The sequence below is a fragment of the Paroedura picta genome, chromosome 3 (genome assembly GCF_049243985.1).
Source record: "Paroedura picta isolate Pp20150507F chromosome 3, Ppicta_v3.0, whole genome shotgun sequence".
Taxonomy (NCBI): Eukaryota; Metazoa; Chordata; class Lepidosauria; order Squamata; family Gekkonidae; genus Paroedura; species Paroedura picta.
Genome location: NC_135371.1, coordinates 56,598,859 through 56,618,173, shown reverse-complemented (window position 1 = coordinate 56,618,173; position 19,315 = coordinate 56,598,859). Strand labels below are relative to the sequence as shown.

General features: G+C 39.7%; 1 protein-coding gene across 1 annotated transcript; it reads right to left on the bottom strand.

The window, feature by feature from the left end:
- Window positions 1-4,333: 4,333 nt before the first annotated feature.
- Window positions 4,334-19,168, bottom strand: TNNC1 (troponin C1, slow skeletal and cardiac type). Its single transcript, XM_077325821.1, has 6 exons — window positions 18,956-19,168; window positions 12,741-12,771; window positions 11,658-11,804; window positions 9,920-10,034; window positions 5,688-5,824; window positions 4,334-4,804 (listed from the first exon to the last, which is right to left on the bottom strand). Exons 1-6 carry the CDS (start codon window positions 18,977-18,979, stop codon window positions 4,773-4,775), a joined length of 486 nt encoding a protein of 161 aa, XP_077181936.1. The 5' UTR covers window positions 18,980-19,168; the 3' UTR covers window positions 4,334-4,772.
- Window positions 19,169-19,315: the final 147 nt, after the last annotated feature.

The following is a 19,315-nucleotide window of genomic DNA, read 5'->3' as shown; positions in this document are numbered from 1 at the left end:
AAGCACATAGACATACTGATTAAGGCCAAAGCATCGGTTCAGTCACGTGGAAGAACCTGTGTATATACAAATGTACATATATAGATGCAGTAGATACATGTCGCAGGGGCTTGTTCCACGTACCAAGCCAAATACATGAATGCTATGGGCAGGGTCATGATCCTGCTGCATTCTATGTACATTCTATGTACATTCTGGGAGCGCCTAAAGAGGGCTAGTGTAAACATCCATAAAGCTAGCCCAAAGTCCAGGAATGGTATGAACTGTTTGGCTTGGAAGCAATGCTAATCCAATTTTGGAGAGCAGAGAAACGCCTTAAAAGACTCTTCTCTGGTTTTCAAGAGGCAGGCCTTCAGAAGCCTGCTAGGAATGTTTACTTTTCTGGTTCATTTGTTTCAAATTCTAAAATTCAGCCATAATCATGTACAAAGTTATCTGGTTAGATTTTGCTTTCTTTTCCAGTCAGATATTGTCGCATTTTACCGTGCTGAGGTGGTAAATGGAAAGGATTTTTTTCATCTGAGGCTCAGCTGCTGAGTTTGCTTTGGACCCTGCCACTATTTGCCACCTATGAAGAAATGAGAGGTTGTAAAAGTACGCAAGGTATTATCATGTTTCCTGATTCTCCTGATTTCATCACTAACTTGGAACCCTAATTGAAAGCCTGCTGAAGTCAGTGAGAAGGAGGCAGTGGGAAGGACATTGGTTGTATGTGGAGGAGTGGGGAACTCTTCTTTTTCTTTTCCTTCTTCTTCTTTACCTGTACTGTCTTGGACAAGATGTGCCTATGGAGAGATCCTGGACTAGATTTACCCTGGTCAGATCTAAACCTGGAGAAGTGAGTTAAAGAGCCAAATGAACATAGGGTAGTGATGAACCCTTTCCCTACCTTCCTTAATTTTTCTTCCCGGACACTTGTTTCCCTACATGGCATGATTTCTTTTTTAATATTTGTATTTTCATTTTCTATTGTAAGATGGCAGGGGTCCTTGAATAGGTTTGCAAGGTCCTCCCTTGTCACCAGCAGGGCATGGAAGACCAATAGGGTTGCCAAGATCTAGGTTGGGAAACAACTGGAGATTTGGGGATGGGTATAGTCTTGCAAATAAAATATTATGAATAAATATTCATATATTTCAAATAAAATATGAAAATACATGTATTACACGGCATACACAATGGCTAAAATTAAAAACCTAAGGTCTGAAAATCAGACTTCACAGAACATCAAACTGAGATTTACATAAACTTTAGCAATCTCACACACAGAATTGATGATGTTATGTATCCAATGATGAATATATCCAATGACCAGCAAGACCATATGTGTCTTGGCCATAAGGCCTTCATCATTGGTCAATAATCTATAATATTTCAAAAGTACACACAATGAGAACTTCATGTATAAATCCAGAATGGTAGTTGCTTTCTGAAAATTCAACAAAAGAAAAGCCAAATTGTTATAACGAAAAAATAGAAAAAAACTGAAAAATTTTATGTTGTGTGGTTGCTAAAAGTTTATATGTAAGCCATGGGTTTTTTTCTCATAGTATTTCCCACTTCACAAAATCTTCAATGATATTGTAATCTAAAAATAAAAATTGTGTAAACTAAAATCTATATAATATATACATTTGGGGATGGGGCCTGGGGAGTGCAGGGTCCTCAGTGGGGTACAATGCCACAGAGTCAACGCTCCAAAGCATCCATTTTCTCCAGAGGACCTGATTTTTGTCCCCAGGCCCCACCTGGAGGCTGGCATTCCTATCTTTGAGAGGTCGGTAAAATGAGGGGTAAAACGGTAATGACTGGGGAAGGCACTGGCAAACCACCCCGTGTTGAGTCTGCCATGAAAACGCTGGAGGGCGTCGCCCCAAGGGTCAGACATGACTCGCTGCTTGCACAGGGGGTACCTTTACCTTTATTTAGAAATACATATACACTATATTTTCTTCTCTGTTTCTGAGAAATAATTGTATTCATTGTCTTTCAAGACAGTGGGGTCTTTAAATAGTTTGCTCATTGGACACCTTTTGTGGCAGTTCTAATCTCATGAGCCTCACTCACGTCTCTCAGAGGCTTTGACTAAAAACAGCACAGTGATCTGTGGATGTGAACAAGCCAAAGGGGTGGGACTCTGGGAGCAACAATAGACAGACAGAAGGATGTGACAGCTGCCGGACAGGGCCTACTCCAAAGATTCCCAGCATGCTCTGAAATAATGCACCTATAAATAACTGCAAGTCATAATAGTGTAGAGGACATACCCAACTTGAATGTTTTAATTAAGGTCAGTCAGTTGTTTCTAAAGCCCAGCTTATCATGTGCAGCCTCCAGAGCTGCATGGTCTCTCCCCTTCCCCAATCCCCCTCTTCTTTCTTAATTTAAACATCAGATTAAACATCATTCCAAGGTTCTTTAATTTAAATATATCTTTATGGAACTGAATGGAAATTTCAGCCAAGTATCATCTGGGAGACTAATTTAAATGGAGCATAAACTCCCATGGAATGCTAATGTATATGCATATTATGGCTTCAGTGTATCCCCTACATTTGAAATTAAAACGGGGGGGGGGGGGGGGAATTGAAAGTTATAAACTTAGAATAGAAATGACTCCTGATAAACTGGTTGGGATAGCTATTCTTTATGAAGGAGGCATTCCCTTCTTCGGATGCAGGCAGGGCATTCCCTGCCCTGAGCACCTGTTGCTTGCCAGTGCTTTAAGGGGAAAATGTTTAAGAACAGGAATCTTGTGTCCATTGCTGTGTCACTTAAGTCTTCTCTGAAAGCGATGGCATCATGCCTGTGTCAATACCTCCTTCATTGTCCTTGCCCCCAACCCTCCTGTCTAGTGTCAGGCTTGGCCTGGCCACCCCAACACGGGCTCACCTGATATGTGCCGAATGATTTCAGGGGCACCTTTCTGGAGTGCTTGGTATACTGTCCAAAAGCAACAGCTTTGGCTGCCTCCTATCTCATCTGGCAGTTTGTCCAGCCAACATGCATGTTCCCCTCTCATTCCTTCCCTTCTTTTTTGTCTCCACCTCGGATCCCATTATGATTTTTCTCAACATCTATTTGACGGGTGCAGCCATAAGAGCTGTAGTTTAAGAAGGGAGCTTGGAGAGGACAGAGTTTTTTCACCTGGATCTCATTTCCCAACAAAAGTCATCATCCCAAAGCACCTTTAATCCCAGAATGGGCAAAAGCAATTTGGAGTGAGAATTTTCAGCTGGAAAACAGTATAATGAGTTATTTTTAACTAGGGCTTCCCTCCCACCACTTTCATTCTTCCTCATCGATTACATCTCCTCACTCTGCATTCTGTTAAGCAAAAGGACATCATGAAAAATAATCACTGAAATATCCACTATGTTCCTTTATTTTTTAATTAAGCCCAAGCTTCAAGAGATCATGTAGTGAACCATGGCACAATTTAATTATATGGAACTTTTTTTTCTCCCTCAAGTCAGCATATTTTCACTTCGATGTTTTGAAGGGTTTATGTATTTTCATCATTTTTGTTAAAGATATTGAATCCTATTATGACAATTTAACTGTTTGCCTTGGAAAACCAAGCAATTTTTTCCACTATAATTGGTGCCAGGTTGTGTCACATATCTATTTATATCTATATGTACGTGCAATTGGGGGAGGGGTGCGTATGTAGGCAAATGCAGGCACAGACTGCTTGCTGAGGCCACTCAAAGTGTATATACAGTACAACAATAAATTCATAAAAATAACAAATATAAAAATGATCAATATCATCAAACTTAGCAATAAAACAAGCAAAAAACCTGCTGAGAACATTTTTTTTTAAACCACAAACAACAAAATTTACCAGCCTAAAATACTATTCATACTAGTCTCAGGCTAAATGCAGGCTATAAAACTAATAATTTAATAGAACCTTTCAGTTTAAAAAGCTTCGTTAAAGAGAAATGTTTTAACCAGACACCCAAATGACACTAAAGAAGATGCCTGCTGAGCTTTGAGGAGGTCAGCATTCCAAGGACGACTGACCCCTGAAAACACCCTGACTCTGGTCATAGCATGCATTACTCCTGCAGGCAGGGAAGCAGAGAGCAGGGCTTGGGAAGAGGTTCTTATCTGCTGTGTGGGACAGTGAACAGTACATTACTGGACAGTGCAGAAGGGAGTAGCCAGTTTGTTCATTTTAAAATAAGACAAATTTGTAGCTGGTGCACAATGTCACAGGTGGGGGTTTCTTCCAAATGCAATATAAACTCCAACAGGAACTGCGCTTCTTTTTATAACAGTGCATTGCAGTCACTAAGTAGGGATTCCTTGAGCCAAACAGCCAATCTAGTCTTTAAATTATTTTATTAGCATTTCAAAAGAAATTATTTTATTTTTATACACTTAGTAGTTTTTACATGTCATGTGAAAACAGTTGGAGATGATGGACAAGAGGGAAGAGATGGCATACTCCAATGTTAAAGAATCTCAATTGTTGTTCAAGCCTTAACTATGGCAAAATAGCCTATTTGTTTCATTCATGATCAACATTGAAACCAACAGCAACAGCAATAAAAGAATTACAATAATCTGACTCAATAAATATCCCCCAGGTGACAATTTGAGGCACTTAAGGTGAAATGGCTCATGTTTTCAACAAATGTTCAGTCCACCAAGTTTGATGCATACCTTCATGAAATTAGCAAGGGAAACAAAACTGATGAAATGTGGCAAGACAAAACTGGAGGTGTTCAAAAGAGGAGGTTGTTCCCACCCATAGCTGAGGTTTACTCAACACCTTTCATGAACTCCAGGAACTCTGCCAGAGAAAGGAAACAAAAGATATGAGAATAATTGAACTGCACCTGGACAGTCTGATCTGGTACCTTCCTATTCCTTTCATTTCTTCACTCGTTTGTACTCTCGCATCTAGGGATGCTAGCCTCCTGGTTGGACCTGGGGATCCCCCAGATTTACAGCTCATCTCCAGACTCAAGAAATCAGATACCTTGGAGAAAATGGATACTTTGGAGGGTGGACTATGGACATTAACCCCTGTTTTCCCCAGACTCCACCCCTAAATCTTCTGGAATTTTCCAGCCTGGATCTGGCAACCCTAGCCCTCTTTCTCCACCAGTGGATAGAGGAGACCTGGCAACCCTAGCATCATCTTTGGGAGCTGCCGGCTCTGGTTTGGGAAATACATGGCGACTATGGAGGTGAAGCCTGGAAAAGATGAGGCTGGAGAGGAGGAATCTCAGTAGGGTGTTATTCCCTCCAAAGAAGACATTTCCTCCAAGGGAATGGATCTCCATAGTCTGACTTGGAGATCAGATGTGATAGAAAGAGATTTCCAGGTGCCACTTTTTCTCGGCCAGACTCACCCTGCTACCCTTTGTTATTTTGTTCTTAATTTTTGGAAGTATAATCAACAACTAATTCAGTATGAGGAAAACTAAAGCATCGATTCACATAAACTATTGAGATCTAACAAGAACTCAGTGATGCAAAACGGAAAGTTATTTCAGTTCATGGACTGAGTGTCAATTCAAATAAAGTTTTCCCTTTCATATAACAAAAGGAAATACATTTGGTTATTAAAATGTGGTTCAGAATTCTGAACTTCTGGGAAAATTCAAAACAATTTTTTACAAGAGTTACAATCTGAGAGCAGCTCTCCCACCCCCCAAAAAGATACTCACCGTCATAGTCAATCTTGCCGTCATTATTTTTGTCTCCGTCCTTCATCAGTTCTTCAATGTCATCTTCAGTGATGGTTTCCCCTGTCGCCTGCAACATGAGCTTTAGTTCATCCAGGTCTATGTATCCATCTGCATTTCTGTGAAATAAGCCAAGAACTCAGAAAAGGAAGTAGACGGTCTGCATATATTTATTCAAGCTGGGTAAATTTCACCAGGAGTGTCATTAAGCATCTCTTCAAACTGGACCGCCCAAATGCATGACAAAATAAGTGAGGCGACATCACTTGCCATTAATCTTTATATATCAAAAGAAATGATGGTGCAATTTACAAAGGGAATGTGTTGAAAGCAAAAGATTTACAAATACATATTTTAAAATCACATTTATACAGATAAAGATTTTTGTTCCTAATGGAAACTAATGGTGGTAATGGGGGTCTTTTGAATGGAGATGCTAAGCTCCAGTGCAAATGGTAGCCATTTTCAGTGGACCAATCTGCTCGGGAGCTCGGGAGCGCATGAACCTTCTTTCAAACTCTGAACTGGTAACTATTATACATGCGCCTTTATAAACCTGAGGATGCTGTAGGACTCCTGAAAAACTGAAGCTAATGCCAAACTCAGCGGTTCCCTTCTCTTGTGTCTCAAGAATTCTCTGGGCAACATCCATAAACCTCCATAAATAATATGTGCTATCTCTGTATCAGTGCACAATGGATAAGCACAGAATGGCATTTTGAAGGCTTCTCAACAGGCAAGGAACTCCTTCCCACGCAAGGTTCTAAGTTAACTAAAGCCTGAGTCTCACTGGAAGTGTGTTCTTAACCTTGAGCTAAATACATGTTAAATAGTAGTATGGTTGAAGCTGGTCTATGGTTGAGGCCAGTCTAGGAAGATCTGGTGCCCCCCCCCTTAAGAAGTATGCCACCCTTTGAGCACCTGGGCATCACTTGCTGACATAGCCCTCTGCTGCCCGATAGCAAGTGTCTAGTTCTTGGGAAGGACTGCTTTCCACCATGCTGTGGTTTTGTACTATTTTATTTTGTTTTAATGGGGTTTTATTGTTGTGGAAATTTTACATTGTAATCCACCATGAGCTGGCATGCTGAGAGTGGCGGGTAAGAAATATAATGATAATGATAATGATAATGATAATGATAATGATAATGATAATGATAATGATAATGATAATAGCAGTCACCATTGTTGTCCTGTTAGACTCTTAATAGATTCAGATTCAGAGTACCTTTATTGGCATAAAACTTAATATATTTTGATTTCATATATCCTATTGTGTTGAATCTGAAAGAATCACAAATGGTTTGCAAAAAAAGGGTTTGGGTTTTTTTGGTTTCTCCATTTGTGTTGCAGCCCTCAGTGCTTCTCCTCTACTTCTGGAGGTCAGAGCAGCCTTAGGAATGCTGTGGGAAGGGAGGGGGAGGCCTACAACCAGAAACTGCCCATGAATCTTCCATGCCTCATACCTCATCATTCCTGGGAGTACCTGCTTCTCAGAAGTTCACGGGGCACACAAACTACAGTGGCAAGAATCACTTTTGTGAATTTGCTTATTTATGGTTCTTAAGGATACAGCCTAGTGTTCTACCGTAATTGATTGCAATGCATACAAATACTGAGGCCTTCCATGTCATTCATACAACTGAGCACTCTTATTAGTGATTTCTGTCAAGGCATTATTATTCCAGAGTTTATTTTCCACCAAGTATTATTATTCCATTATTATTCCAGAGTTTATTTTCCACCAAGTATTCATAGTCATCAGCAGGGCTGGTAACCCCATCACTGTACAATAAGTAAGAAGTAGGGACTTTTGTATAAATCCAAGATAGAGGAAGTACTATCAATTTTTATTGACAAGTTGGCCATTTCTCACCTCTTTAACTCTGTCAGCTTCTTAGGGTGCCAAGAATGAGGAAGTACTATCTATTTCTGTTAGCATACTTCTGCTACCTTGAATACATTCTGTAATAGAGCCTTACCATCTAGATTAAGTTGACCAGATTTTAACATTGGTAAAGCGAGACACCATTGACTGGGGTGGAGGGTCTTGATTAAAAATTTGGTCTATATGAAGCAACAAAAATTTTCATAGAATGCATAGAATGCAAGAATAGTATTGTAATATATATTTTTTTAATTTCAACATAAGTACAATTTGCCAGGTGCCCCCAGATGTCCCTCCAAAAGTGGGAAAATCTGGTCACCTTAATCTAGATGTACTTATGGTTGCTGGCTCTGGGGTTGGGAAATCCCCAGAAGGTTTCAGGTGGAACCTGGGAAGGGAGGGATTTAGGGAGCATGATACAGTGCCAGAGTCTTCCCCTCAAAGCAGCCATTTTCTCCAGGGTAACTGATCTCTGTAGTATGGAGGTCAACTGTAAAAGCCCCACCTGGAGATTGGCAATCTTAGACCAAATATCTCTGCCTTATCTGCAATCAAGAATTTTAATTACTTCTAAAAGTGGAACCTTTTATCCTAGCTGCCTGGAATTTGGCTTTAAGGACTCCTTGAGCAAAGTGAGTAAAAATCAAATAAATAAACCCAGAGGGAATATATTATTGTTGTTGTTATTCCCAGTTATTATCCATTTTTTCAACATCTGTTGTATGTATGCAGTCATAGAGATATTAAAATTACTTTTATCTAATATAGGAAATCTTGTTGAATCTGTATTGTATTAGAAAATTTTTGCACTAGGTCCAGAAGTTATACAGTCCTGAGTGGTTTAACATTTAGATTCAAACCATATGCTCTTCTATCTTTCCTGTTAGCTGTGTAAATCTTTTCTGGAGAATAGAACTGATTTCCCTAATCAGATTTCCTCACCAGTATGTATAACGTGCATGTAGATTAATTTCATTTTTAGCTACTTCAAAAGAATTTTTACGGTTGGCTGCTTCCCCCACAGAACTATAATGTTACTTTAAATTTAAAGATTTGGTTCCTGAAAAATAAGAGGTCTTTGCTACCAAGAAATGTGATCAGTTGCACTTAGCATGTTTCCATGAACAGCTTCTTATAGGATTTAGAGAGCTAAGCATAGCAGGGGAAATCCACTTGTGTTTATTTATGTGCCTACCTATTTACAAGTAAAGTGGGAGAGAGATCCTTCTAACTAAAAATTGAATGCATGTGTGAGGGAGGCTAACCTTTGAATCATTCCCATTCTTACCTCACCATATATTGCTTTTCAACCAAAAACTGGCTCACAGGATTTAAGATCTAATGCAAAAACCTGATGAAAAATGTTCTTTGAGGGAATAACTGCCTGCCAGATCAGGGTCTAGGCATTGCAGAATGGTGCTTGGCTGCTTTCTTGGATCAAAGTAATGAAGCATAATGAAGAAAGGAGGGAGAAGAGGCAATGCTTCACCCGTGTTCTTTAAAAATAGACACATGGACACATGCTTTATAGATTAACAGACACACGTGTAAATAAATGCAAATGAAGCCTTTAAATGTCTGTTTTGGCCTTTAACCATTGATAAGGAAATCATTTTTCTTCTCAAATGTTAAAGGTCAAAATAAACATTCCCTGCCCCTCAGAGCCAGCTATGTACTAGGTACCCAGAATGCTTGAATTTTCACATCTATAGTTTTTCAGTTTGGAAGACCTGAGCAAGGCTGTCAATTATAGGATGTTTTGGAGGTTACGAAGACCACCTGAAATCGGAAAAGACTTGACAGCACGTAACAGACACCCATGGTTTGCCCTACTGTCTGGATCAACATATCTGTACAATGGGACCACCCAGGGCTACAATAGATCTTCCTGCAAACCTAGGCAAACCCAAACTTACAGAAAAATCTGAACATTTTATAGAAAAATGATAACATTATAAAAATCAGTGTATGGCCCTAACTTGTGATGTCCATTTTTGTTCAGGCATTGTGAAAATCAGAACACACACACACATACACATGCTGTATAAAACACAGGGAGTGACTAAGTGAAGGGGGGAAATGTATCACTGGAAAACTGGAAAGGAAGAAAAGTTAGGGATGAGGAAAGAAGTGATGAGAAGGCTGGAGCCAGGGGGTTTAGCACATTATTTTGAGCCTTGTTGGGCCACGCAGGAGGAAAGGAAGTGGAAACTAGTTGGAATGATGGTACTTCCCCTCCCCTGAAAGTCCTTGTGTGTTTTTCTTATAATAAACAGAAATATTTATGCCAGCCCAATCCACAACATAAACTAATTAAAGCACTTACTTATCAAACATCCTGAAGAGATCTGAAAGCTCCTCTTCTGATTTTCCCTTGCTGTCATCTTTCATACACCTGACCATCATAACTAAGAACTCATCGAAATCAACCGTGCCACTGCCTGTCAACAACACAGATTTTAAAAAACACAACATTTATCAGCTTGAACGAAGTCTTCATAAACAGAGCTTTAGATTTCAAACATGAAGAAATAAGATTCACTTAAAATATTATAAATCATAGAATAAGAGAGTTGGAAGAGATTTCCTGGGTCATCTAGTCCAACGCCCTGCACTATGCAGGATGCTCACAACCCTATTACTCATCTACTGTAACCTGCCACCCCCTTGAGCCTTCACAGAATCAGCCTCTCCGTCAGATGGCTATCCAACCTCTGTTTAAAAATCTCCAAAGATGGGAAACCCACCACCTCCAGAGGAAGCCTGTTCCACTGAGAAACCACTCTGTCAGGAACTTCTTCCAGCTGTTTAAATGGAATTTCTTTTGAATTAATTTCATCCCATTGGTTCTGGTCCATCCCCCTGGGGCAAGAGAGAACAATTTTGCTCCATCTATATAGCAGCCTTTTAAATACTTGAAGATGGTTATCAGATCCCCTCTCAGTGCTCTTCTCTCCAAGCTAAACAGACCAAGCTCCCCCAACCTTTCTTCATATGTCTTGGTCTCCAAACCCCTCACCATCTTTGTTGCCCTCCTATGGACACACTCCCGTTTGTCTACATCACTCTTCAACTGGGGTGCCCAAAACTGAATACAGTACTCCAAGTGAGGCCAAACCAGAGCAGAGAAAAGTGGTACCATCACCTCCCATGATCTGAACACAATACTCCATTTGATACAGCCCAAAATCGCATTTGCATTTTAGCCATCAAGTAACACTGCTGACTCATGTTCAGTGTATGGTCTACTAAGACTCCTAAATCCTTTTCGCACACACTACTGCCAAGACAAGTCTCCCCCATCCTATATTGGTGTATATGGTTTTTCTAAATGCAGAACTATCTAAATGCAGAACTTTACAGCTGTCCCTATTGAATTTCATTTTATTCAGTTTAGCCCACTTCTTGAGCCTATCAAGATCATCCTGTATTCTGATTTGGTCTTCTGTTGTGTTTGCTACCCCCATCTGCAAATTTAATAAGTATCCCCTCTAATCCCTCATCCAAATCATTTATAAATATGTTGAACAACACAGGCCCCAGGACTGATCCCTGGGGCACTCCACTTGTCACTCTTCTCCAAGAGGATGCTGAACCATTTACCCTTTGGGTATGATCTGTCAACCAGTTAGCAATCCACCTGCTTAGAATTAGCATCCATACCACATTTTACCTCGTCAACAAGAACATCATGTAGAACCTTATCAGAAGCTTTACTGAAATCCAGATAAACTATGTCCACAGCAGTTCCCTGATCCAGCAAGGTAGTCACTTTCTCGAAAAAAGAGATAAGATTGGTCTGACATGACTTTTGCTTTTGCTTTCAAGAACAATCATGTAAAGTGTCATCACTTCTAAGCTCTGACTTTGGAACACTTGTGATGAGGTGCATTTAAAAAATCTTATCTAACATCTTCCTTCTTCATCTCTCTACCTCCTTGAATTCAAATAACTCTGAAGCAGTAAGGTTGGTAAAGGTCACCCTCCACCCAAAACATTTAATTATATTTAGAACATCCTTCCTAAATGTTTAACCATCCACAAATCTGGAAGAAGAAGCTCACCATCTTCATCCACTTCATCAATCATCTCCTGTAGCTCCTCAGGGGTAGGATTCTGCCCCAGCATTCTCATCACTTTCCCCAGCTCCTTTGTGCTGATGCACCCATCCTCTGCACCAAGGACAAAGATGTCAAAGGCAGCCTTGAATTCTGTGGAGAGAAATGAAATCACTGCTTGTTGTTGTATCGTTGTTAACAATAGAAAAGTTCACAAAGTCTTTTACAGCCTTCCCAGACATGATGGTCAATAGATACCCAGTTTATCTTTCTCTTGTCTCATTATGCAAATATTTTACTTCCATCATATGTATGTGTGTAGTAGAAGTGTAACATTAACTAGCAACTGGGGATTTTTCTGTGACTTAGTAACATTTCATCTCTACAAATCAGGATCTCAGGAAGCAAGGCATCCTTTGTAGATCCTATTAGGAATCCTGTTAAGAATGAGGATCCCAACCTTGTCTACCTATGTAGAGCGATAGACATGGCCAACAGGCACAGTCGGTCTCCCCTCTATGGGTCTGGAAGTGGACACATTTTGAACAATGAAACAACATTACACTTGTGCCTCTCAAGCAATAAATAAAAATCTACATTCCCAGATAAAGCCTAGGTAGATATCAGCAAAAGGGACCTGCTCCAATGAGCCCAAGTTCTTGGCCCGAATGGAATGCTAGCTGCTACTTGAGAGTTTTTCTAATAACTATTTGAAACAACCTGAATTCCTCCACACAGCCCTGGAGAAAAAAAGTGTTCCCAGAGATACTGAATAGATCTGTAAGGGTTCACTTCTCTGTCTCCACTTCTGAATATCCCTATATGGAGACTGACTGTTCAAGACAATATTTTTTTAAAAAAATCAGAATAGTATTTAACCCTAAAGAGGAAATATGAAGACCAAAGAGTGCTGTCCAAAGATTACTGTATAAACATATCCCCCAGCCACAACCCTTTAAGGCAGCAATTATTCTCTTTGGATTCATTGATTGTTCATTGGTAGTAGCTGGTGGCTCTCAAGACTTTCACTCCATTTGTAGGTTAACAATGGAGCAACATTCATAGTAAGATTAAGTGTCATGGACTCACCATTTTTTTGTTCTTCTGTCAGCTGTTCAACCTTTTCACATAAAAATAAAAACAATTATGAAGTTTAAAAAATTCAATATGGTTTAGCAGATATGCAAATTTCCCACACAAGGAGCCTTCTGCCAATGCAAGGACTCTTGTATTCCACTGACAAATGGCTCTTTTCATTGGAGGAAGGCTCTGCTATTAGTGAAATGCAATAATAAAAACCAACTAGAACAAAGTTTGAGTCCAGAGGTTTTATTCAAGGTATAAGCTTAAGACCCAGAAAACACTTCTTCAGGTATGTATTTGAAGATTTGAAGATTTGTGTGCATGTACACAAAAGCTCATACCTTGAATAAAACTTTGTTGGTCTTAAAGGAGCCATTGGACTCAAACTTTGTCCTACTGCTTCAGACCAACATGGCGACCCACCTAAAAACCCAACTGAATCAGTGTAATTCTAACATACTCTGTATTTATACTAATGTCAAGGACAGTGCCATTCTACACAAAGTTATCCTGTTCTTAGCCCATTGATTTCAGTGGCTTTAGATTGCAATTCTGCTTAGGGTAACATTGCAAATTTCATAGTCATTAACCATATCTGCAAGCAGAACCCACAGTGAAAAGCTGCTTCATTAATAAATAATTTCCGCCTCCTGAATTCATTGGTTCTTAATACTATGTTTAATAGGAATGGGAAGGCGACTGTAAGCCGCTTTGAGCCTCCTTCGGGTAGGGAAAAGCGGCATATAAGAACCAACTCTTCTTCTTCTTCTTCGTATCTTCATTTAGGACCTAGAACCTCATTTAGTGGTACTGAGTAATTATTTACACAATTGCTTTGTGTGTTGGAAACAATACTTTCTCAGTGGACATTGTAACTTTCAACAATGTTGTGAAGCTTCCATGTATCTTTAGATTACAGTTTATCATGTCATGGTTCAATTTACTCTTGGGGTACAGAAAAGCTTGTTGTTGTTGTTGTTGTTAGGTGCAAAGCCATGTCCGACCCATTGCGACCCCATGGACAATGATCCTCCAGGCCTTCCTGTCCTCTACCATTCCCCGGAGTCCATCTAAGTTTGCACCTACTGCTTCAGTGACTCCATCCAGCCACCACATGTTGTCAAATATCAACAAGCCAAAGAGAGCAATCTTGAGCAGGTTTACTCAAAATCTTACTCAGGTCTATTCAGTAATTCCCAAAATTAATCAGTAAATATTGATTGACATTTACCTAGTATATTCCAGTTTTAGGACTGTTTTGTTCTATGCTTTTTTAAAAGAAAAACATTAAACTGAATTAAAGCTGAATTGAAGATGATGTCTGCAAAGATACACAGATTAAAGAAAATATTTATTTCTTTATCAGATTCATATGCCACCCTTCTCCAAGGGCTTAGGGCAGCTCACAATATGTCAACATAAATATTCAGCTCACAACATAAATATTCAGCATTTAAAAGAATCAAATTCACATTAAAAACCAGTCAAAATCCGCTGCCTTCTCTCCAGTGGGGGAGAGTACCCTGTTATTAAGTGTTTCTGGTGGGCGTATGCATATTTGTTGACTTGTGTAGGGAGGCCAGTTATTGATGGTGTTGTATTTTTGCTTATTTATTTATTATGTGATTTTTAGGCCATTCCTCTCCAAAAATGGTCTCAGGGCAGCTTACATCAGGGTATTAAAACATGTGGAATACAGATTCAAATAAAAACAAGGTTAAAATAATATTAAAATTCTTTAATTCTTCCATCCCATAATTGTCTAATGAGCCAAGCATGGCATCTATAAAACCTACCATATAGTTTGGCTCAAGATTAGGGGCACATAACTGAGGCATCACCCCACATGCTGGGTAAGTGGGGGCTCGTTTAGATATTATAGGTGTGAGCCTGGAACTCAATCAAATGCCTGGTGGATAAGCACCATCTTGCAGGCCCTCCTAAACTTTGAAACTTCTGTGAGGGCCCACATTTCCAGCAGCAACCCAGTCCACCTGGCTCTGGTCAAGACCAGGCACACTTCTTTTGGGCCAAAGATCATCAGCAGATTGGATCTTGCTGACCTGAGAGCTCTTTGGGGGCATATATGGAGAGGAAGTCCCTCATGTACACTGGCCCCAGACTGTGCAAGGCCTTGTTTTGTTTTGTTTGTTTGACCTCAACCATAGACCTGCTGGAACAGCCCAGTCTTATAGGTCCGGTGGAACTGTTTCAAGTCCCGCAGGGCCCTGATCTCACTTGGAAGAGTGTTCCACCAGGCTGGTGCCAGGGCTAAAAATGCTCTCTCTGCTTGAGGCTAATTTAACTTCTTTGGGGCTGGGGATCTTAAGCAGATTTTTTCTGCTCAACTGGAGATTCCTTTGGAGGGTATAATGGAGAAGTGAAAATACAAAACCATTCACTTGAGAACCTTGCAAAAATAATTGTAATATAGTTTATATGCTGTTCTAGTGTTCTTGTAAAATATTGGTGATTTAAAACAAAATGCTTCCACTACAAGCAGAATTTCGGGTGCCTGAAGACTTAATCCAGAATGAGGGATTTCACCTTCAGAGATGCATGTAAGAATCAAACATGAAGCTGATATTATTCAGTATTCAGTTATTGATTGGCCATAGGCCATTTCACACGGAACTGATAGTTATTATTTAAAATATATCCAAGGCTCAGTTTATGCGCTAGCTTTCTCCTTTGCCATCCTGACTCCCGAGTGTTCCTTGTTGCTCCTCAAGTTTTCACAACTGGTGGATCTCCATCTGAGAAAGCACCATTATGCCCACCTATAAAACCCCTAGCACATAACTGATAAGCACCAGAAACCATATCATCAACATCAGCAATTTCCTGTGCTTGTTCTGCATTTCAAAAGAATGTCATCATCCTATTGTTCCTTATTCCTACCATTTGCTCTCGTTGATTCTCCTGAGTGCTTCTTCAGAATAAACTGATATTCCTTGCTCAAGTTGGGGGAGGGGGCATTAAAATTAAACAATTAATTTGATTGTAAATCCAGTACTGTTCCATAGAAGCACTAATCTATAAAAGTAATGCCTCTGTTCTACTAAGCTACTACTTTAAAAAGAACTGGAAAGCTTCAGAGATGACAAGGACAATCTGTACTGGACGGTTATAGGCAACAATAGTAGCAAGAATTCTGTGCAGATTTTCATAGTGAAATCAAAATCCCTTTATCTAAGCCTCAGTGATAGAAGTGGAGCAGCTGGGAACTGCTTTTTCATTGTGATGGCAGGAGGTGGGGTAGAATAAAGGGTTGCTGGAGACAGCAAACAAATGCCTCTTGTCACTTTTATGCATCTCACATAGCTTGACTATTTTGGCGTGCAGGCTATTTTTATGCCCTACTGTGTGAGGTGCTGCTGGTAAGAATACTGATTGTTCACAGAGGGTGATTGGCATGGGTGTTTATCTATGGAGTCTTTTATCTTGACACATGTCCCTGGCAGCGTTCTTTGTGCAGCTCTCTGGCGTCTGGAAACCGTACCAAAATTAGCTGTGCATAAAAGAAGTGAGTGGGCAAGGTGATAAATCCACTGGGTTCCTTTAGTCCACTTGAACAGCTGCATTTGAAAAGTATTGAACGGATTTGTTTAGTACACAATTAAATTTGCCAGTCAATTAGATCTTTAGTTCTTTCATCTTCAGTTAGACTCATTGGTAACTATTTTGTTGTTGTTTGTTACAGTCATGAGAGTGCACAACTGGAAAGACTTGGGGCTCAGACCTTCACCCCACCTTAAACCTTAACACCCTTTGGGGGAGGGGCATCGATGTCACTTTGTTCAGCTTAACTTGCTTTACAGGACTATTGTCAGGATTTTTAAAAAGTCACTCCTTTTAATTTCTTAGTGGAATTGCTAAAAAACAATGCTATATTAAATACTATAAAATAAATATGTATGTCACCTTAGGCTACAGCAATAATAATGCCTACAATTTATGCTAGCACTTTCATAGTTCAAAACACGTTTCATACATTTCCTTTACAACAGTCCCATAAGGTAGGCCACTGTCTTTTTCACATGGAGTTTGTGTATGAGACGGGGGGGGGGGGGGGGGCGGAGTTTGGCTTGAAGTCACCTAGTGACTTCATGAGAAGTGACCAAGGAGGTCCCTGGTTTGAATTTCACCCTTGTAACAAGTCACCTAGTGACTTGTTACAAGGGTGAAATTCAAACCAGGGACCTCCTTGGTCACTTCTCATTTTCTCAGCTGCTGAGCTATGCATCTCCCAAGGGAACACTGAAAGCATCACTTTGTCTCACAGGAACCCCAAAAGAACAAATGCAAGAATGTAGACTTCTGATGTCACCAATGCCCAGGCTCTGCTTAGGGTCACTGACGGAGAATTCACTGAGAAGCTTCAGTTCCCCACCCCCACGATAAGGGATTCCCCTGGAATATCAGGACAGCAGCAATATTAGTCTAATTATAGCATGACAAAAGAGATTTGTGGCACTTCAAAGAATTCATTGTGGCATATTTAATTTTAGATATTTATACTTCAAAGAATTCATTGTGGCATATTTAATTTTAGATATTTCTTCCTCAGGGGCTTGCATCATCCCCTTCTCCGTTTAGCCTCACAGCCCACCTACCACACAGGGAGTCTGTAGTGGGGAAAGGAGGGGAAATGTGTGTTTAAGCTGCTTGGGGACTCCTTCGGGTAAAGAAAAGTGGGGCACCTTCTAATAAATATAAGAACTACAGTCTGTGTGCAGTTTCCATGCGAAATCCAACATACAGGTAACCATTCACATGGCACTACTAACCATGACAGTGGGATTCAGGAGGAAGATTCAGAGGAAAAAAGGATGTAGCTATACTAAAAGCAATCTAAAAATGCTTTTAAGAATGGCAGTACCATTTCCGTCACTGGATTTATGATCTGATTAATGACTTGCATTCCTTGTCAGACGGTCCTGCATTCCAGGAATTGCCAGCTGGGTGGTTACAGCCCCTTTCCTCAGAATGCAATGCAAAGCACGTGGGATTAAATCCACCCTATTCTCTCGGATGTTCTTTTGGTTAAAAAAATACTTCCACCTTTTTGATAATGTGTCTACAACCTAACACTTTATGGATTATTTACAGTCCAGAGCTGCTGTTTAAACCTCCTATGGGAAGTTTACCACTCACCACAATATAGTCATCCTTCTTCACCTGTCTTATTAGGGATTCATAATAATACTTTTCATCATAGAAGTTCAGACAACCCAATTAGTTTCCAGCACAGCAAGAATTGTACTTTTATAATTAAAGCTGGATTCATTCGTATATTTCTATTATTTGAGTTCATTTATCTGGTTACTCCTCTTATTTATTTTGTGAGCTAAAATAAAAAAATTGGCCTAATTCGATTAGATACTCCTTAGATACCAATTTATTTTATTGCTTCTTTTACAGACCTGTAGTCAAAAGCAAAAAGTGGAGCCAATATAACACTGCAGATTTGGGGGTGTACCCTCACTGTTGAAAACTAAGTAAAGAAAGATATTTGTTGACTAATACCAAATCAAACGCTTCTCAATAAAATTATATCTCTAGCAAAGTGAACTCTAGAAAATTAATGTTTTAATATATACAAAATGAATGGCTGAAGATTCCCATATTTCCTATGGATTTTCTTTATCATAAAAATGGAATGTAGAGTTTAAGATTTTAGTGACCTGAATGCATGTACACCCCACAGTTGCTCATATCACTCCATTAAACACAATTTAAGAATGTCTGACTCATCATAGGTTCAAACTACATATTGCAGCCAGGATTCTTACATGGAACACAACCAGGTAAGATTTTACCAAAGCAACGCAAAGTACAATTGTAGAAGAAATTACTCAAAAGAGGAACATTAGCTTTGTAACAGAACTTCTTTATCAAATGAAAGCTTATTTAGAAGGTTCTACATTATTAAAGATGATGATTACATTAACATCATTATCATTAGTAGCATCAGAAAGAATACTAATACTTTTCATGACTTAAGATACAAAGGGAGCAATCATAAGCAAGTCTGCTTAATAAACTCCATGTTATTCAGTGGAGCTTACTCCCAGGGAAGCATATCACCCAGCCCCCTCCCTCCCCCAGGCACAGCATCCCCAAAGAATTGGATTATGTTCCAAAAAATCTAAGCAATACATTTTCACTGTAATTCATCCAAACTCAAAATTATATAAAACTTTATGGCTCTTACTTACTGCTGCCTTATAAATATCATCCATGTTTGGTTATGCTGGTCAGTAGCTGGGCTGAGATGACAAACTGTACAGAGACTGCCTTCAGCTCTCTGTCACTCTCTGTTCCTTGGTGCTTTGCTTATATAGTAGGCTCACAACCCTGAATGTGTCTGTCATGGACTCCTCATCACTACACAAGCCAGCATAGATACCCCAGGAAAGGCTATGCTATCCACTTTCAAGCAAGATTCTTCTCCCTGTCACAAGAGGAGGTATGCAAAGTTTGTTTCAGCTGGCATTCTTAAAGCCTGATCCTGATTCCAGTGATGCTTTCTTTGCCTTTAACTTCAATAGACACAGAACTGAAATCAAATCTGATTC

Excerpts from the sequence above, each read along its gene's own strand:
- TNNC1 (XM_077325821.1), bottom strand. The coding sequence starts at position 18,979 with ATGGATGATATTTATAAGGCAGCA. Across the intron at positions 5,825-9,919 it reads CTCTTCAGGATGTTTGATAA|AAATGCAGATGGATACATAG; the intron begins GTAAGTGCTTTA and ends CTTATTTCACAG. Across the intron at positions 4,805-5,687 it reads CGGCAAGATTGACTATGACG|AGTTCCTGGAGTTCATGAAA; the intron begins GTGAGTATCTTT and ends TTTCTCTGGCAG.